At 36.8% G+C, this 20,992-nt stretch overlaps 1 protein-coding gene across 1 annotated transcript in view; it reads right to left on the bottom strand.

The window, feature by feature from the left end:
- Positions 1–20,992, bottom strand: part of WASF1 (WASP family member 1) — an 86,455-nt gene that overhangs the window by 11,926 nt on the left and 53,537 nt on the right. The window contains exons 2-3 of the mRNA XM_009093037.4: positions 16,414–16,574; positions 5,476–5,610 (exon numbers count right to left, since the gene is read on the bottom strand). Of these exons, the coding sequence (XP_009091285.3) occupies positions 5,476–5,610; positions 16,414–16,546 (268 nt within the window). The 5' untranslated portion in view covers positions 16,547–16,574. The remainder of the gene's footprint in view (positions 1–5,475; positions 5,611–16,413; positions 16,575–20,992) is intronic.

Genomic DNA, 20,992 nt, shown 5'->3' with positions numbered 1-20,992 from the left:
GTCACTCAATTACATAATTTATGATTGAGTTCTAGGTCAAAAAATACCATTTTCCTAAAGAGATAAAATAAAGAAATCATATATATTCCTCTTAGAAACTTGTTCTCTTAATACTTCTTGCAGAATTTCATTGTGGCAACTTTCAAGACTGTAAACTCTTGAATATCACAGCTGTGGCTCCCTGCAGAACTAAATGACTAGGGGAAATTTCATACAAATCAAGGGACTCGGTTGCCCTATACAATTCCCTTTCTCTGTTCAAAATCTTACCCAGAAATTTGAAAAGTACAAAGAGGAAAGAACAACACTCTCAAACAAACAACTTAGTTGTAAATTTCCCACTAAAGGTAATTAATTGGTAGGGAGTGGTGCTGTTGAAAAAGACACTGCAATCTCAAAGTCTGATTTCTACCTTATTTATTTTATACTTTTAATGATTATCCATTTAAACAATGACCAGAATGCACACATATTAGTTTTCTCTGCCATCAGAATACTCTGACTGTGGGTTTGATAGTTGGTAAAGAGAGAGATTATTTCTGTAAATCAGACACGACTCTTGGGCTTGTCCCCTACACAAGAAACAGAAATTTTCTCAAATACTGTTCTAAAAAATTCCAAAACAGCTCAAGAGTTCTTTGGATGGAGAATGTATGTAGCTTAACTACTACAGGTAAACAAAAAGGAGATGTAAATGTTAGAGCAATTATTTTAGGAGGACTCAGAAGCTGCTTCAAATGCAGCATGTAGAACAAGTAAGCCCTATTAAGATGTGAATTACCCATGGGCATCAAGAACTTAATCTGCTGGTTAGTTGAAACAAAACCACCACATCGTTTAACAAATGGTATTTTGTCCACATCCCTCTTTTATACACAAAACATGCACTATCATGGTCTTACCATGGAACTATTAAGCCTTGGATACACTAATTTAAAACTGATTTACTTACTAAATAACCCACAGATTTAATCAAGGGCCTAAGAAAATTGGAGAAGGAACATGGAGAGCAGTTGAAGCCCAGCCCACCTGCTCAGAATGTTGAGAGGGAGACACACTCAAATCCAACTTTCTTTAAGTAGCAGTGTGCAAGGAAAAGAGACCTGCTATATAATCCAACAGTCTTTATCTGCCTTGGAGGGTAAAATTTCTAATGAATGAATTTACAATAGTGTTACTCTCCACTTATTATAGCACATGTGGAGATCATGACCCAATTTTCATGTGCTCCCTGTTCTTACTTTTGATTACATTTATACTCTTTTATACTCAGCAAAATCTTCTTCAGAAGCTAAAGACAGTGAACTGACCCTTAAACTGGGGTTAGCTACCCTTTCCTTCTAAGTCTCACAGTGGGCTGAGGATCCAGACTTTAAAGTTGACCAAGTCTCCCATTTCCAGCAGTATACAGAACACAATTATCTATCAAGCTTTTTAGATTTCTCCCCACCAAATGCTACCTCTGTTTCCCCATAGCAAAACAACAAATCTGTTTCTGGCATTGGTCCAGCCAAACTGCTGAACTACTATTGTTTTAATGACAGGGTAATATGTATAGAATGTTTAGAAAACAACTAACGCATTTATTCAAAGGCAGAAGCCTACTGAAACACAATTCACTTTCCTGAAATGTGCCAGGCTGCTCACCCACAGCACTTCTGCCATTAGGTTTATTTAAGTTGCTTGTCACAGTTGTAACAGATATGCTATGGAAATGAAGAATTTGATACACTGCTTTTGGATTAAAATCCTCTCTGGTTTGAGGTTTAAATAGAATTAGGCAGCTCACAATGAAAGAAGCACTAAATTAATACCAAAATAGTCTGATAAACTCTGCATTTATGAATTTTCCTTCTGCCATGATATTATTTATTTCTGAGTAATACAAAACTATTTTCCAATACCCCATGACACTATACATCAGAACTGTACCATGTATCAGCATTTCAAAAAGAACTACATAATTGTTAAAATTAATATTCTTTTCAAAACTCTCAGATTTCTACAACTATGCCATTTTTCACTTACTATTTTTCACTTACTTACAACTATACTCAGGATTTATTTTCTCACCTATGAGGACACCTTATATTGCAGGGCTAGTGAAGCTGTTGACCTTAGTTCAACTTTATAGCAAGAATGTGTTTTCTCCGTCCAAAAAGGATCCCAAATACTACTCTTGGATACATATGGGTTTGTTTCCCATACAATTGAAATAAAGTTGAGTTTACTGATGGAAAGCAGAGGATTTATTTTTGTCTGCATACAAGTTTGTATCTTCTGAGGGGAAACCCCACATGTATATGAAAATAATAAAATATTTAAAAAAATCTATTAAAATATGAAATTAATAACATTGAGAAATCAAGAATTTGAAAATAGTGTAATAATTCAAAGCAAACCAAGTTGATAGCAACTTTTCTGTGACAGAAAAATTGTGCATGAGGACTTAGACTCCTAAAGACACAATCTTAAACCTTGGTTTTATTCTTTCACGGAGATGCTGTAATAATTCAAAATGAGAAAACACGCAGACTGTTCAAACAAATTCAGAGCTTTTTATCACTCTGACTATACCAGAAACATCTTGCCAAGTATCTGCATCTTGTTTAGTGAATCTGACTTGGGCTGTTTTTGTTCATGCCACTTAGCTTTAAATGAATCTTAATTTCTTTCTCCTGTGTAATAGCATGGGCCCAAAGGAACCCATTAAATCTTCTATTACTGCCTCCTGGCAAAGAGCAGATGAGACTCATTTCACAAGTATATCCCATTTTACTCATGCTGTTAGCTGAGTAGAAGTACTGAAAGTTGCTTAATTCTTGCACAGAGAGTTAAAAAAGGTAAATTCAAATATTCTCCCCCTTCCCTCCCCTTCATGCATTAACATCCTTCAGCTATTCTAGTCCACACCAGGACTAAACATAAACTATTTGTGATGGATTTCTAAAGTCAAGCCCAAAACAGTATACTGAAGGAAAAAAGTTTCCTGATCCCTAACTTTTAAGGAAATAGAATATCAAATGTCTCCTCATCTCCTTTGTCCTCATCTGGTGACTCATTCCAGGCGGACGTTTGTGAATAACGAGCACTGGGTACAGCTCAGGGACTGGATATTCTTAGGTTAATCAAAACAGTAATTTAACAGTTCCTGACACTGAGGACTGCATGTGTCCCTCTGAAGTACAAGCAGTCACTGCTATTCTATGGTGTGAGACACAAATCCAGGGGATCAGGTTCAAATCACCTTGAGCCACGCTGGACTTTACTGTGTAGACCTATTCCCAGCCCTGTTTCCTTAACTGCAGTCTGTACCTTTCTTTAGCTATACAGTTCAGCAAACACTACAGCATGCACGGTTCTGTGAAAATGTGTTGGTATGGTGCATTGGGGACTACACACTATTTAAAATTACTTCTAGCAACTCTCTAACATCAAATAGTTACGGATTTTTGGTCCTGAAACCTAGAGCCAAACTTGTAAAAGGCCTTTTACATAGCATAGTACAATTTTCTTGCTATTGTGTAATATCCCTGGATGCTTTAACTCAATGGCTTAATGTGATCTCTCCATTCTATGGAAATGTGAATGATTAACATATTAGATATGATATATCAACATACAGCCCCCTCTGATTTAAACCAAAACTAGGTTGTCAAGAGTAAATGCAGAAATGCCATTAACACTCCAGAGTGTTACAGTTTTCACAAGATTACAACTGCTGACAATTTATTATCATGCATGGAATCTTTTTTTATCATTACTCAATCATAGCAAAAATGCCCTAGTTTGGGCAGGAGGAGATTTCTTTTTTTCCTAGTATTTGGTATAGTGCTGTGTTTAGGATTTAGGATGAGAATAATGCTGATAACACAGTGATCCTTTAGTTGTTGCTGAGCAGTGCTCAAGGACTCTTCAGCTTCTAACTCCACCCTACCAGCGAGCAGGAATGGGGGGGGCACAAGGAGCTGGGAAGAGACCCAGCCATGACAGCAGACCCAAACTGGCCAAAGAGACCTTCCATACCATATAGTGTCATGCTCAGCACCTAGACCCAGGGGAAAAGGTGTCTGGGGGCTGGGCTGCTGCTCAGGAACTGGCAGCAGGCACAATTGCAGAGCAATTGTGCGTCACTTGTTCTGTATATTCTAATATTATTATTGATGTTTTCCTTTCCTTTTCTATCCTATTAAAATGTCATTTTTTAAACCCACAAATTTTACTTTTTTTTCCCCCCTGATTATCTCCCTCCTCCCACTGTGGAGCAGGAGTGAGCAATTAGATGTGCGGTGTTTAACTCCCTGCCAGGTTAAACCACAACAATTGGAAAAAGAGGTGTACGGGGGTGATTTATGCTCAGTTATCAAGAGACTTGGAAAATCCCATTAATGTAAGAATTCCCCTAGGCAAGTCATGATTTTGTGGAAAATCTGCTACTAGCTGTGAGCAGCTGTCTTTCAAAACCTGTTCTAAAATTAATGTCACGTGAAATACAGAATCAAAACTTCCCTTTGCTTAATTTTGTTACTAGTGAAATTCTGATACCTATAACCAAAGAAGAAGCCTGAAGACCACAGTACTGGTTTGACACTTCTGTTTTCTGTATACACAATTGTAATCACACAATGTAATAATACACAATTATTATAACTACACATTCAGAACTGAAACAGCTTCCTATAGTTTAAAATTCTATCCCACAAGCAATCTGAAGTTATTTTTTCATAATGGGATGTTCCTCTACTTTCTAGGTCTTAACCACATAGTTTAGAACACCCGTAATTTTTTTGGAGTTACAAGTTTTTTCACAGTTGACCTGTGACCAACAGATATCGAAGAAGGCAAAAAAGCTTCACGGCATTTATGCATTAAGTGGTCCAACATACCCTAGGCATCCTTTAAAATTCCATACAAATTCTATCTTTTAGGCATGAGCTGATGACTTCTGAGAGTACTTGTTTTCTCAGTGCTCAACCAATATTTACAATACTTACAGTTATTTAGAAAGAGTCCAAGAGGTTATGCAGCAGTAATAAACGAAGCTATACAACTATAATGCCATTCAGAAAGTAGGATGGTACAAGTTAAATGCAAAAACCCTACTTGGACAAATGTTTACATTCCATGAGAATTAATAGAAAGGTTTAAAAAAGTGTATAGACTAATCTCCAAGCATTCACATAATACTACATAATATTATTAATATTCCAAATATGTAACACTACTGGAGGGACAGATACTCCTGTAGCTATTTTTATGTAAATTCTTTAGTATCATTCAGTAACCATGAAAACAATGAGCTCAGAAAGCTGCTCAAGGCTATTTAAAAAATCTGTAGCAGAAATAGAAATGGACCTTTCTTATGATGCTTTGCTGAGTATTCTTATAAATATGATTTAACTATTATTTCCATTTCACCTATCAGTGCTGTCTGAGTAACAAAATAAGAAATCCTCCCTGCAGGAGGTAACTTACATTCCTCTTCCTTTGGATCGAGTTGTGTAACACTGACAGACAAGCGATCTACACGTTCTTGTAAGGAGTTGACTCTAAATGAGAAACTGTGTGCTTCATTGAAAAGTTCACCAAATATATCTTCAGCATATTTACCTGAAATACGGGGAAAAAAAAATTCAAGCATACTACAAGACAGGCAAATGATTTCTTACTGTTTTAATTAAGTAATTCTAAGATGCACGAGTATCATTGTAACAACCTGTACTTACTGAGCCCATTAGGAGTCCTTTAGAAAAGCAAACAGAAGTCAAATACTTACTATGCAATTTATTTATCAGAAATTAAATTATTTATTACATTACAGGACAGATATTCAGCTGCCATAAAATGATTTAACTATGCTGATATGCATGGAACTAGACTTCAGTTTCTTGGATATTTCTAAAAGGACAAGTTCCAGCATCTGAAGCTGTTCCTGTCTGAGCAATAACTAATCTTTGAATTTACCTTAACACTGTTCTCAAAATGAAGCACTGCTTCCACTCTTGCTGTATAGAGAACTTTAAAATAAAAAGGAAGATCAGATATTCATATCTAGGTAAATTAGAACCAGCCTATTCAAAAATACACACTCAAATAATCCTACCTTGAAGGATCCAAATTCTAGTAACTGACCCATTTACACTGAAGTAAAAAAAAAAAAAACAAACCCAAACAACCAAAAAAACCTCCTTTGTTCACATCAATGGACATCATATTTTGAGCACAAAAGAGCAGGAGATTCAAATATTGCCAGAAAAGGATCAGTAAGGAGATTCTCTTCTACAGAGTACTCCCCATACTGCTTCTAATGCTCTCAAGACTCCATTTGAGAAGTCTGCCAATGTTACTGGAAAAACCCCACCAGACTACACAGCAGAATGTGTAGCCACACTTCTGAAATACAATGTGATAGCTTTCAAAACCTTCTATGATACTGTGCATATGTAATTCATGTACTGTTTGTGCACTTATGTTGGTTTTGGAAGTATAAATCTCCCAAATTTCTAACTACCTGCTTTGCACTCAAGTTCTGACAGGTATAAAAGAAAAGGATAGCTGTGGAAAGTCTACCTTTGGTGAGCAATACATCTGGAAGTATACATAAAAACGAGGACATTTTTATATAAACACATCAAAAGAACAAAAATTAAATCCCTACAGGTACTGTGGAAACTACTTAAAGATGCTATGCAGTAAGCACAAGGCCAGCACATACCATTTATTAAGACTTAGGTAACAGCAATAGAAAACCAGCATGACTATACACAATGGAATATAAAAGATGATATCACAAGAAACGTACAGAAGAAGAAAATAGAAGAGAAACAACTATCAAACTAACAATAAATATTCCTTCAAAGACATGAGGAATAAGAAAGCCTGCCAGGGAGTCTGCGGAGCAGACTGGCAACAAAAATGTGAAGGAATACAGAGAAGACAAGACCCCTGTGGACAAGCTAATTTAACACCTTCCACTGGTGTCCACCGAAGGGAACTGGAGAGACCCTGATGCAAGAGCTCACTGTGGGAGGCTCAAAGAAACTGAAGAGACTATATAAAAATTACAAAACTAAAGGAAAGAAGGGACCAGCAAATATTAGGAAAAATTGTACTTACACACACTGAAACACACAACAACTAGGTTCAAATTTTTTTTTCATGGAACATCTTGAGAGCTACAGACCCATAAGCCTGACATCCATACAAATTAGTATAGATCATTATGAAGTACTGAATTAGCAGACATCTGGATGACTCATGACAGAAGAGGCAGCACAGCTTTTGTAAAGGGAAATTCTGAATGGTTTAGAAGCACACAGAGAGCTATGATCTACTGAGATTTCCAAGAGAGTTTAGAAAGTCCCTAATCAAACGATTTGGGGAAAACTTAACAGATGGGGCATACAAAAGAAGTGGCACAGATAAATAATTCCTCAAAAGGTAGAAAACAGGGCATAGGAGTAAATCACCAGTCTTCACAGTCGAGTAAGGTGAGTTTTACTAAGTTTCTATGCTGGAATCCATATTAATTAAGCTATGTATAAATTGCTTGAAAAAAAAAATGAGATCAAAGTTTGCCAATGATACAAAGTCATTAAAAAGAAACACAGTGAGCATTAGGAAATACAGACAAACCTCAGCTGGTTGGAGAGGCTTCCAGGCTGAAAAATGCTGGAAGCAGGGAGATTAGTAGGACTATCCTATACGCTGTCGTGCTCTCATTCTTGGAGCAACTGCTAATAGCCACAGCAAGGAGCAGATCAAACCTTGGACTCGTAGCACAAGCCCACAGAAAAATATAGATGAAAAGTTAGTAGAAATCTTCTCAGCTGGCAACTCACCTAACATAAGACCTTCTAATATGTGTCTTGAAACTCTGAAAAGTTTATGTTCTTTAACCTGTACCTGAAGCAAAGGAAATTACTTAAAAATGTGATCCGCTAAGAACAAGACTGTTGAAGTTTTCATACACAGATACTAAAAATTTAATGCATTTCAGATAATATGTTCAGAAATATTAATTTTAATTAGATAACTCACATAACATTCAGAGACACACAAGCTAAAATTAAAATAAAATATGAAATTTCGTGTGTAGAATTGAAAATTACTTTAGGAGCTAGGCTTTAAAATCCAGTAACTTCCCTTTTATAAGTGTATTTTGAGGCTAAATTTTTATCTGTATCATTTCATCAGGCTTAAAATTATTCTACCTCATTAATGAGCTCCAATTGCAAATAATCTGTCTTGGAAATCTTTTCATTACATTGCATACAGCCACAAACATACTGCAAGGAATAATTTGCCTATGCTTATGAACACTAATCCTCAAATGGGAAATACATTAAAAACAACCTGTCATGTTTGAAGTGGTATGCCAACCATCATGTCTTCACCCACCTGTGTGTTGGTGGTCTCTTTATTTAGCCAGAGGTATATTTCACCAAATGCTTCCTCTAGCAAAGCAAAATGTTTGCTTTTTGTGAAATGTACAATTTCCATTCCAAAGAATACCATGTGTGAGTGTATAAATACCTACATAACACACATAGCCCAGTGTTTGTGTTGCCATCTCTGTGTATTCTATAGGAGTCTATCCTCAGTTTTGAATGGATTACAAAGGACACAATTACAGGTGATAATACTGAACAAAGGGTCACAAACTCAAATAAGTAAAAGAAAGTGTGAGATAAAAGCACTCTAGTAAACAAAGCTGAACTCATTCCACATAATTTCAAGGTAATATGTCAGAAGAACAAGAATGCAAAATTAATTCCATTATACACAATGAATATTTCAAAGTATCATTAACACTTCAGAAAATTTACAATATTATGGGCTTGCTGAAAAACTCTACTCTTGTTCCACACAGCACAATAAAGAGAATTACAGTTCTCCATGACAATTACAATATTATCACCTTAGGATCCTGCTCACAGTTGGATACAAAATACCAGATCAGAAAGATCAGTGGTCTTGTTTGCCTACTAAATTAAATGACAATATACACTTCTGCAATTAAATTAATTCAGTGTCTTTGAAAAGCTCATTTTACTGTGTTTGCAAAACCTGCTTGGCATTTATTTTTATTAGCAGAGCACTTAAAAAAAGTACAAATAAGAGGATACATTATTATTCAGTTTTAATTAAGGAATTTATTATTCACCTTATTATTCTTTCCATAACTTTTCCTCATGTATCTAAGGGCTCTAATCACAATTAAACCTTCAGTAAGAAAGGGATACAGGAATGCAGCTCTCTCTGGTGCCAATCAATATCCTTTTTTGTGACAGACACATAAAATGTCTTGGAAACAATGTTCTGTCCTTCCTTCCCTCAAAACCATGCATGTACTTCGATGGCTGTTTGAACAATTATTTTTCTGACTTTTAAAACAGACCTATGAGCTGAAAACAGAACAGTAGCTAGTAGCTACTAGCTGAAAATAGAGTACAAATTATACTGCTTACTGCCTTCCTCATTTTTTTTTTAAATTCAAACCACCAAAACATGTATCACCCACTCAATTTCCATTCATTACCATGGCAATAAGTGTACAATGGCTTATAAAATGTCAAAAAAAAAAACCCCAAACCTGATCAGTTTTACAGTGCTTTGTTTTCACCAAATGTTCCTTCTAATTTGTTTAATCTCCTAATTTCCCCCCATAATTTCTTAAGCATTTGTCCAACCTCCCTGGCTTTTATCCACAAATGAGTAATTGCTAATTTTCCAACACACTAAAATGAAAACATATTAAGGTTAAAGAAATGGGGTTTTTTTTAATCTTGTTTGAGAGGACTGGGTATGTCCAGTCCAGATGAACTGAAGTCAACCACAATGTCCACATTCACGTTCTGGACAGTATTTTAGTCTAATTAAATAAAGCTTGACAAAGAAATGTCTTCAAAGACTTTATTATTATGTTACTCCAATTCTTAGAACCACACCAAGGATCGGGGCATACACTAGCAGTCCTCTCAAAACTCCAGTCCTTAAATCCACCTGAACTCTGGCATTCTCAACGCTGTATCTGTTGGCAAACCCTAAGGAAAGGCCATTTAAATTAATCACTTTGCAACACTAGATCAGTTACTGCCAGATTTAGTTACAGGCTCTCAGGCAATGAGTGGGACATGAGTCCTGAACCAGGACTTGTGGAAGAAGTCACTTCTTTACTATCCTTCTGCACTGGTAAAGAAAAAGAGTTCCAAACCCTTCCACTGCACCCCAGCCTGAAGCAGCACCCTGCAGATCAGTTAGGTGCTGGCAGCCTTTGTGAAACGTGGTCTGAATTTGCTGTAGCTGCCTAGATAAACACATTCACCACACACTGTGCTCAGTGCCATAAACCAGCACAATTCTGTGAAAGTCAAGAGCATGACTGGTAAAACTCAGGCCAATGCAAGATGCAGCAAGCAGGACATTCAAAATCTTAATTATCTTAGCCTTAAGTGATCTGTCAGACTTTTGGAGCTCAGTGGGGTGTGTGTGTGTTTGCATATTTTAACATTTACAAACCTAAAATCTAACCCAACACATTTAACATTGAACTAAATTATAAAAATACATAATATATTAAATACGTGGTGACATTATTATGTACAAAGTATAATAAAGAGTTATGGCACTAAAATTATATTTGATAATAAAATAGTAAATATGTTGATATATTGAATTACACAAAACCAAATATAATATTAGCTTAAAAATATAAGTTTGGCAATTTAAAAAAATATGTATAAATTGGTAAAAAATCTGAAAGAACAAGCTTAGAATTTAGTCTCTTACCCACCTATACATTATCATTCCTTGATTTCTATTATTTTGTTTCTGTTCACACACTACACAATATTTTTGTCCACTGCATTTTCTAAAAAATAAAGGTACAGAACAAGAGTAGCTGTAAAACCTGTGATGTCCCACTGCCCAATCCCTTCCCAATATACTTACACTATGCAAAATTACATTATTTATTACTGAATAGTTCCTTTCTACACAATATAGTGTATTTATTAGAAAATATTCTCTCAGGATAATTAGTTACGACATAAGCCACTCACAATATATAACCAAGGTTCCTCTATACAGCAAAATAGGAAAGATATTCTAAGTCTATTAATACATTTTTCCTCATTCATTATTTCTGACATATAATTTAACAAATCCATAGCCTGTTGATTCAGCTTCAGATCTTCACTACATAATTTACTTTTTTGAAAAAAAAAAGAGATGTATCTGAGCTTGAAAGTCTGGGCTTATTTCTCATCAGGATCATTTCGATCTCACAGCTAAGTGATTAGCAAACACACCAAAAGCCAGGAGACTGAACTTGGATATAAGAACCTTGGTAGATCCTTGGGAACTTCACTGGTTGTGGCTGAGCAAGCTCTGTAAAATGACATACTAAATACATAGCACTGATGCTAATTAGGAACTTCCATTATGAAAATGTGAGGGCCATCCACAAGCATTATAGTAGGAGTATCAGAATACTGAGGAGACAACTTGATTCTTTTAGCCAGGAAAATTGAACCAGATGTTTATCAGACAACCTGACCAGGGCATCAAAAGTATCAAATAAACTTTGTTAAAGGCCTTATCAAGAGCAGGTCTGATGCTTCTTGTTGACATCCAAAAAGAAGAAGTCAGCCTTCAAAAATCTTCAGCCATGGAAGTCTGAGATATCATTTGTTACCACCCACTAAGGACATTATCAAGTAAACTAGCTGAGATTACCAGTATGTATTCAGAAATCTGTGAAAGAGACTGCTGAGAGCTGAACTTAATGTTGAAAGTAGCAGTGCTAATGATCATTTCACAGGGAAGTCTTGCTCTTCCTTCCATTTCTAACAAAACCCCAATTCACTGCTTTATGTAGAAAAGGAATTAATGACAGGTGGGACTTTTTCTGCTAACACATAGTTGCTTTCAATGAAACTTTACTGACCCCTTGCTTATCCTCTCATTAGTATTTGGGATGGACACAAAACAGCATCACATTGCCACTGCTGCAAAGACAACATCAAGAAATCACAGGGATGATTTTGAGAGGTTGGGGTTCTCTCAAGCTGAGTTAGCCTTAACTCTATCAGTTTCCTTATCCCCTTGTGCAAAAGAACACTTGTGTTCCCTGGCAATTGTAGTAATAATGAATAAAGAGGAGTGACTTATGAAGAAAATTCACAATGAATGTCTTCCTGAACACACTGAGAAGGAGGATGGGCAGGAAAAGATGAAACCCAGGGGTTCTGGAATACTGACTGAAGCTCTAGCTGCAGATCTGCAGACTTACTTCCAATCATGCAGCATGCAGGAACCTTACCATGTGCTGAAGATGATATTCACATAGGATGAAGAGAGAGGTTGGTCTTTGAGCTCAAGAGGTTCTAAAAATTAGTTGCAGTCCCAACACCTTGCAGCTAGGTATTTCTAGAAAAATATTTCCCACTTATTGAATGTTAATGCCTTAAGTCATGACAAACTGCAGGTTTTCCTGAGCTGAAAAAGGGTTTCTCACAGTATAAGAGAAAAGTGTCTCTCACAAGATGAACGCTTCTGGGGAAGGCGCGGTAAGCAAAAAATAAGAAAGAAAACTTAAGCACGTCTGAGAAGTAAAAATAGGGGGGAGAAATTATTTGCTCCAAAGTCAGGCTTTCACTTCTGAAAACTAACAAATAAGGGGCAAGGAAAAGAAAGAATTAGACAAACACGGTAAAAATAGATATACTACAAAGAAAAGATAGAAAGAGGGAAAAGGCTACAAAAGGTTCAACGTTAAGTGAAAATAGTTTTCACTAACATATAAGGTACCCCAGCTTAGCAGAATTAAGCAGCATTCTCTTTGGTTATGCAGAAGTAAATGAAAAAAATGAGGAATGACATCTTGCTATGATTGAATAAAAGGCCTAGTCTGAATGCCTGCAATACAAACATTCATTAAAGGCACATATTCAAAAAGAGAAATGTTCTCCTCCCTAGATGGAGGTGTCAGAGACTGGGGCTGAGAACAAACCCCATCAGTTAGGTTTCTTATGTGGTACCGAGATTCTGTTTCCATGGAACAGCTGAATAAAAGGAAAAAACAAGATTGGTCAATAGCTGTGAACAAAATGAGGAGGCTACATTCCCACAAGAGAACTATTTATCTGCCTTCTAACAATGGCACAGCTGCACAATGCTATCAGTTGTGTTTCATGTACGCGGGAACGTTATGGCCTGACATACACTGACGTTTAGAGAGTACTAATGTATGTGCAGTATTGCTGCAAACATGAGGTAAGCACTTCCTCAAAGCAGATACTGTTAGAAAGAAAGAAATACAGGGAAGAATGGCTAGGAAACTAAAACAGCTGTTGCTGTTGTCCAGAGAGTTTCTGTTCTGCCACAGTGCTAAGAAAAGCTGTCAGAAAACAGATCCTTTTATGAAGTAAAAGAAGGCTGGGAATACAGGGGGAAAAAATTTCTTACTGGCAATTTTGTATGTTGTATCATGACAGACTGACGTGTTTTCATGCTTCAGGGATAAAGGCAATGACTATAACTCAAAGCAGAAATAAATATTTTGTCCTTTGATTTCTACTTCTTTTAAAGGTCAAAAAATTTCTCAAACTGAACAATTAGAAGCAGCATATCAAATAAGCTATGAAAGGTTTGATAATTTTCACGGAGACACATGGTAGTTATCATTGACATAGTGATGTAAAGCTCTTTAAATTTTATACTGAAACCCAGGAAAACAGAATTCCTGTCATTTCATAGGTACTGTTTCTGCTTGTATATCCTATTTAAATGTAGTATCTAAGATCATAGAAACACAATCCTGTTCAGGTTAAAAGAGCTCCAAAAGTCATCTAATCCAACACCCTGTGCAAAGCAGATCCAGTTAGATCCACCTACTTGACTAATCCAGTTGAGTTGTTAATATCTCCAGAAATGGAGATCCAATGATTTACATGACAAAACTCTATGCTTATTTTTTCTCAATAATGACTTTTGGTATTGTTTAGAGTACTGGTGGCTCCAATTCCATGACAGCACTCTTTCTCTATATCATGTCAGAAGAAAGGTTAAGATTGCCTGGTCTTGAGAATCATAACCGTAATGGCAGAAGATTAATCCTCTCTTTGAGGGAAGTAAATGAAAAATCTTAGAAGCAGAGATGACTGATTGTTAATCAGGTTGAAGACCATTCATTTAAATTTGCATAACTTTACCAGCAGAAGCAAAAGCAAAAGCAGCTTTAGTTTAAAGGAAACGAAACCCTACCACAGCTCTCAGTTTCCACCCTGAGAGTAAAGCTCATTTTGTCTACAACTTAAAGGCTGATTCTCGAACATCCACATTATCCATGGAAAACAAAAAAGGAAGGACTGCAGAGAAGCTGGTTGCCAGGGGACTGCTGCAAAACCATGCCTGCTGGCTGTGACTCACAGGCAACTACCAAAATTTATCTGCATGTCAGCAGACCTCGCTGTACACCCCTAACAGTGACATACCAAGTGAAGACTGGTTATTTAGGTTTAAGCATGAGACACAAAATTCCTATTCCAGAACTCTGAACATTTTTGAATTTCTATTACTCCTAGCATAAACAGGCAGAAAAGCTAAAAGAATTCTGGAACAAAATACTTTCACAAGTACCCAGACCTTTGTAACATGATCCCCATTTTTAAAGAAGAGTCTTTAGCACTGCTGAGAAATAAGGACTAGTTTGCAAAACATGCTCTATTTTAATTGTAGGAAAAAAATTTGGGGTTTTGATTTTGTTGAAAACACGCAGAGCATCAGAAAGAAAACTTGGTATAAACACATGGATGCATGTTTCCGGGAAGAACCAGACTGGTTCTACAAAGAGGAGTTATACACAGTTATAACTCCCTTGCAATATACATTACCTTGCAACTGTTTCTCTGTGCTATATGTCAGGCAAACCATGTAATAAATGTGTGAACATTCAACAGATATTCTTAATTTCTCTTTTTCTTCCTTAATTGAGTTCTTTCTGTTCTAATATTGCTTCATCCTGACCTCCTCACAAGCAGCAGTGCATACAACGTCAGATATAAGATCTGTATACCAAGAAAACATAGCAAAGGCAGCTGAATCTCAATAGGTGAATCTGAGACAGTGATGTTGAGTTAGAAGTTACTGTTGGGTTTCTTAGGGTCAAATAATACCTCCAAATGAAAATGCCAAATATATATTTAGCATGCTACCTACAAAAGCAAATTCCCCAGATGAAGCTTATAATCCAGTAAGAATTTTTAAAATAAGCAAACTAAAATAAAATAATACAATATTATTAAGAGTGACTTTGAAGGGGAGCCTAGTACAGGAGCAGCTAGTTTGGGAAGGGTTTTTGGCAGAATGAAGCAAAACCACAGATGGTGATCATATACTGCATCCTGATATGATATGCTCTTGGTTCACTGAAAATAGTTTTTTCCTTTGTTGCTGCAGCTATATTAATTATGTTCATATTTATGTGTTGTAAGCATTCCTGTCTAAATTCCATAATTCAGTGTCCTCAATTAAGTCTTCCATCTAACGGCACCCTAACAGCTTTGAAAGGCTGCCACAACAGACACCATACAGCGTATCATCAGATCAATAATTAAATCAATCTAATCAACAAGATCATCACCTGTGACTCTAGGAAAATGATGGAGCTGAAAGACTTTTCACATTGTAGATGTATATACATACACATTTAAATATTTAATGTGTTGGTAGTTTTAGAAAAGTCCTAGTGGTTAAAAAGCACTTGTAGTATTAGAAATTCAAAATGTGATCACACTGGTTCATCTGACAACTTTTTAAGCAGCTGTAACTTAAAGAAGAAACAAGCCAGAGATCAGCCTTTTCAGCAAAACTCCTTCGGAGTTTCACAGCCCGAGAAGTATTCATTCCTCTCAAGTGCACCAAGGGTACAATTGTTGACAGAGGGAAAAGAAAGAAGAAAAATCTTTATTTTAAATACCATATAATAATTACATTTCTGGGTATATTTCAAAAGGTAACTCCTCTTTTTTCCTGAATGACCACAACATGACAAAGGGTTTAAGCAGAGAGAATTAAGCAACCAGTGATATATTTCTCATTAAGTCATATTCCCTACTCAAGAATTGTTCTAAGGTTAGCAATTACTGACTTCATTAATTACCAGCTATCTTTTCCTGTCATATTCCGCTGGTAACAGAAATATATGAATGAAGTATTTTAAGATGTGCTGCTAGAAAAGGTCCTAGTCTTCATTCACAGAAATCCATGCTAGACACTACCCACAAAAGCACTACATTCCAGACCCAGTGACAATTTCCTACAGAGAAATTGAACAGGTGTTCCTACTTCAAACACTGTGACTGTAAAATATATTAGTTCTAAATCCAACTATTAAGACAATGTACTTACTTAGGCTACTCAGTTGTCTGATTATATTTGCCAAGGAAATATTGGTGACACATTCCAGCTCATTCTTGATACCTCGGGGCAGAGCTGTGTGGCACAAGTGCCTGGGGTCTATGTTCCTTTTTACCAGCGGCATTCTGAAATGAATCAGAGGACCAGCAAACCTGTGAAGAAAATAGGCACAGTACTGTTACAATTTTAATTGTAAATATTTTACATTCAGGTTATGTCTGAAGTTAAATTGGCTAATCCCAACAGATAAAAATAGCTCCATAGTACTGATAGAATTCCTTGCTCTCTAAATATTTTCTTCTTTTCCCAAAGAAAGATTATTTCATTCTCACTCTTTAAATCTTTACCTGATTCACATTCTGCAGTCCAAAACCATTAGAGAAAGATTGTGTACTTGATGGACTACTTCCTTTTTCAGTGCAAGCAAAGTCCAACAAAAAGTCCTTTTGTTATGAGGTCAAAGTCGAACTAGTTGTCATCTATTATGTTGAAAGGTAGATATGATTCATTCATTGTGTCATGTTACCAGCAGGAGTCACCCTTCTAATCTGAACATCACTTCTAAATCACACATAGTCAAGGTAGGAAAAGGGAAGATGTTGCCCTTCTCCCTACACTGCTACTGACAATTAATTCAGCTAACAATGGATCTTCCAAATATGAAAGTCTCCACAGTAGACTTGTAGTGCAATACCCTCCAGGACTCAGAAATCCTATCCCTTCACAGTTTTCAGATTCAAATGGTAAATACATCAAGAGTCTTTACTAGTTCTACAGACAGCATAAGAATTGTCTCAGGCTGTGAATCCCAGGCTGGTAATTTTCTGCACCCATGGCACAGATTGGAAGGAGTTTCCCAGAGGGCAAGTGACATCCCTCATCTTATTAGTGCTGTTTAATAAGACCCATTTACTAAAATTCTTCTTCACAAAAAGCTGATTCCCTAAAATTCTGTATTTTTCCATCATTTGTCATGTAACACTCTGACAAGACTCCCACTTGATGTACAGAGAATGGATACATTTAGTGTTGGTGTAACTTATTCTCCCTTCCCACTGCAGAAGAGATTACACTTTCTCCAGACCAAAGGAAAACAGGTTTTCCACAACGCAACCCATATGCAGCTCCACAACCATCCAGCCTGCCTGTTTCATCTGTCCTCTGCTTAGAAGTTTTACCCCAAAATGTTCTCAAGATGCAGCAAGGGCTTTGTGTTGAGCCACAGAATGCACTTTCCCTACAGTATATATTTAGCCACTGTTATCCTTACTTGGTCAAAACCGAGAGGGGTTTTTTTGCATAATAGGATAAGACAGAGCTGAAATTTTGCTGACCTAGAATGGCACAGTGAATTAGAAGATGCAAAGGTGACTGTAAAGGAGTACTTTCACCTCGCAGGCTGCTTAGATTTCTCCTTGCCTCGTTTCCTGGGAGTATATTCTTTCACTGGAGCCAGGGCTCATTGCTGAGGGACCCAGGTGGGATCCTTAAGTGCACCTGAGAAACACCTCTGTGTTTCCAGGATCCGATTGCATCTCATTCATTGCATTTTAACATCATGTCTACCACCCTTATTTTCTTGACAGAACAATCAAAATACTCCATGCTTTTTATTTACTTTTATTTTCTAGAAATATCCCAAATCTTTCTAGCCACCAAATACCTAAGTCCTGAAAAGCTAGACTTTACACACAAACCAAATAATATAAAAAGTGCAAATCTGAATGCGGTCTCAGATAGAAGCAATGAAAAAGTGCTCATGAACGTTTAACTACAGGTTCGTTATCATGGTTCCCCAACAGAAAATAAAGGAACTGTTCTGTCCCTGTCAAAGAAACACATCAAATGATACGTGAGCAATGTTCTACAGAAGCAATTAAATATTAATTCCAAAGTTGAGCCCTTTCTTGATTACTGCTTTAATGACAGTGTTGCATAAATACCAAGTAGACAAGTCTTTTAAAGATGGTCCAAACAAGTATGTAAATAAACATTTTCACAGAAAAATTTCACACTTTCAACATTTTCTAATATTTGAATAATGCTGTTGTGGCTGTCCTACACAAACTCATAGTATAACAGGAAAAGGTAGCAGTAGAATCAGTAAGTATGCTGAAAGGTGTAGTTTTCAAAGAGGAATAAATTTGGAAGGGAAACAAGCCACAGGAGATATAACTGACACCTTCAAAAATATTCCTAATGTTTGAAAACTATGCAAAGCCTAAAGAGAGGATATTTACCAGATTCCCACAGAAACAAAACAAAGGAGGCAACAAAGGAAAATATCACTTAATTATGATTAAAGCAAAGGAAAAGGCATTTCACACAATGTTGAATAAATTCAGAAACTAACTGCCACAGGATGCTCTATACAATAAAAGTACCTGCTGGTAATTTGTCCACTATGGACCTCATTTTCTTTGCAGTTTGTTGCAACCCCTAGAAGGTCTTGATGATTCCTTCCCAATTGTAACTAGTGATCCCAACACAGGGAGTAACAGGTGTGCAACAGCAAATGGAACTTTACTGTACTCACACAATTTCTTCACTCCTATAAAAGATATTTTTCCTAAAGTAGTTCATAAAAAGAAAGCTGAAAAAATCAGAAATTACTATGTTTATTATATAGCTTTAGAGTGTGAAAGAGGAAAAAACAAAAAAGGCATTGTTACAATCTTTTATATCTTTTAGGCAAAATGCAAAAAAAATGCACACACCCTCCCCCCACTCCTCCCCCCCATCCCAGCTCTCAAACCATGCATTACCCAAGTCACTGGGTCAGCAAAGGAAAAATTCATTCCTAGATCATGAAATCCTGTTACCATGTCACTCCCAAGTAAGCCCTGGAAAGCGTTGGTAACCCCAGCCAGGCAGAAGAGAGAAGCAGCTTGTCAGTGCATAAGAGGATCCCTCGGCTGAGAGGTTACATGACACCTCCTCAGAGGTTTGCAGCTCTCCTGTCACACAGGTCTCCCTCCCCTCAGCTCTGCTGTTTCCCAGCTTAGAACTCAGGAAGGCAAGGCAATCCTCAAACACAGCTACCTCCTCTTCCCTGCAATTCCATGCAAATCTTTGGAGGCAGCCCTTCTGAAGTGAAGTGGCACTAGTTTGCTCTCTGTTAACTGGAGGTACTTTATTTACTCCATAGTGATCTTAAAATGAAACTCCTCTCTACAAAGAGATGCCCATGTCTTTTGGAGAGCCACTATTGAAAACTCTTCTGCCCCACTTCCCATACATCCTTTGAAGCACTCTGAATCCACTTGAGAAGCCAAGTCTAATCTTCTTTGCAAAACCCTTTGCTACTTCAGTTGCACAATGGCTGGCACAAACTCATCCCCCTCACATATGGTTCGAGTATGAGTACAGAATACAACTGTGTGTACATAACAGTCATGCCTAATGTTTTTGTTAAGCTACTATGCTTTCATATGTGATTTTTCAGGAATTAGGTAAAATGCTCAAGTTGCTTTTCAATTAGTTCCTAATACTTAAAAAACTAGCAGACCAATGGCACTAAATAGAGCTAATCAAAATGTTTTCAGAAGAACAGCCTTAACGAGATTTGATCACACTTCTTATCAAAAAAGCAAGTTGTAGAGTGTGCTGCACAGTCCTCTTCAGCTATTAGGGTTCTTAGGGGGTGAGTGAGACTTCTCTGTCTCCCAGTTCTCCAGCACTGCTGGCAGCAGCTCAGAAACCTGTTCTCAGGGTACCTGAGCCCCTGCCCACAGCCCCTGGCTCCGAGCAGGACAGTGTCCCTGGCTGCTGGTGCTCAGAGAAGGCCCTGGGGAGCACTGGCGGTTTCCTTGGGGTAGGAAACAAGCTACCACTTTCCTTTCAACACCCTCCTGTAGAAATATTTCAGAATTGCAAGAAATGTGGAGATATTGTGTGGAGAAATGTTACATGGCTTGCTAGAAGCTTGTGAAAAATCTGAGATATCAGTAGCCACAGTAACGATTCAGGTTTTCTAACGAGTACAGTAAGACAAGTAGGAATGAAAGCACAACAATAAGATGGGGAAAATGAGCCCTTCCCCACAGTTTAACTAAAAATTCAATTACACTTCAGTTTCTTTTTCAGATGACTAATGAAATTTCATGATCACATGGTTTTTATTAATCAAAGTTTACTTCTGATTAGGCTACATTAAAAATGTCATTATTTTCTTAGCATTAATGAAAGATATTAATCTATTATTTTTTCTATAACTTGCTAATAATCAGCACTGAATGCCCTTGCTTTGATGGAGTCAAACTTATTTCCAGCCATTTCTAGAGTATATCTTTAGACCTTAGTATTACAATATTACTTGTAATTTTCCTTTAACAATGTGAAACAGCAATGCCTTTCATATGCCCCATTTAATTGATCACATTCCAGCTGCTGGCAGAACAGACCACAGTTTCAAATGCAACAATCCATTAACCACTTCCCCCACCCACCCTAGGAAACACAAATAGAATATATAATAGTTTTTATATCTGCTTACATAATCATGTACTAACTGCATCTACACCATACACAAGCTAATAAAAAAACTTAAGTGTGTTAACAAATCTGGTAA

Source organism: Serinus canaria, chromosome 3 (assembly GCF_022539315.1).
Source record: "Serinus canaria isolate serCan28SL12 chromosome 3, serCan2020, whole genome shotgun sequence".
NCBI classification, from domain to species: Eukaryota; Metazoa; Chordata; class Aves; order Passeriformes; family Fringillidae; genus Serinus; species Serinus canaria.
This window is presented reverse-complemented; position numbering and strand designations above follow the sequence as displayed.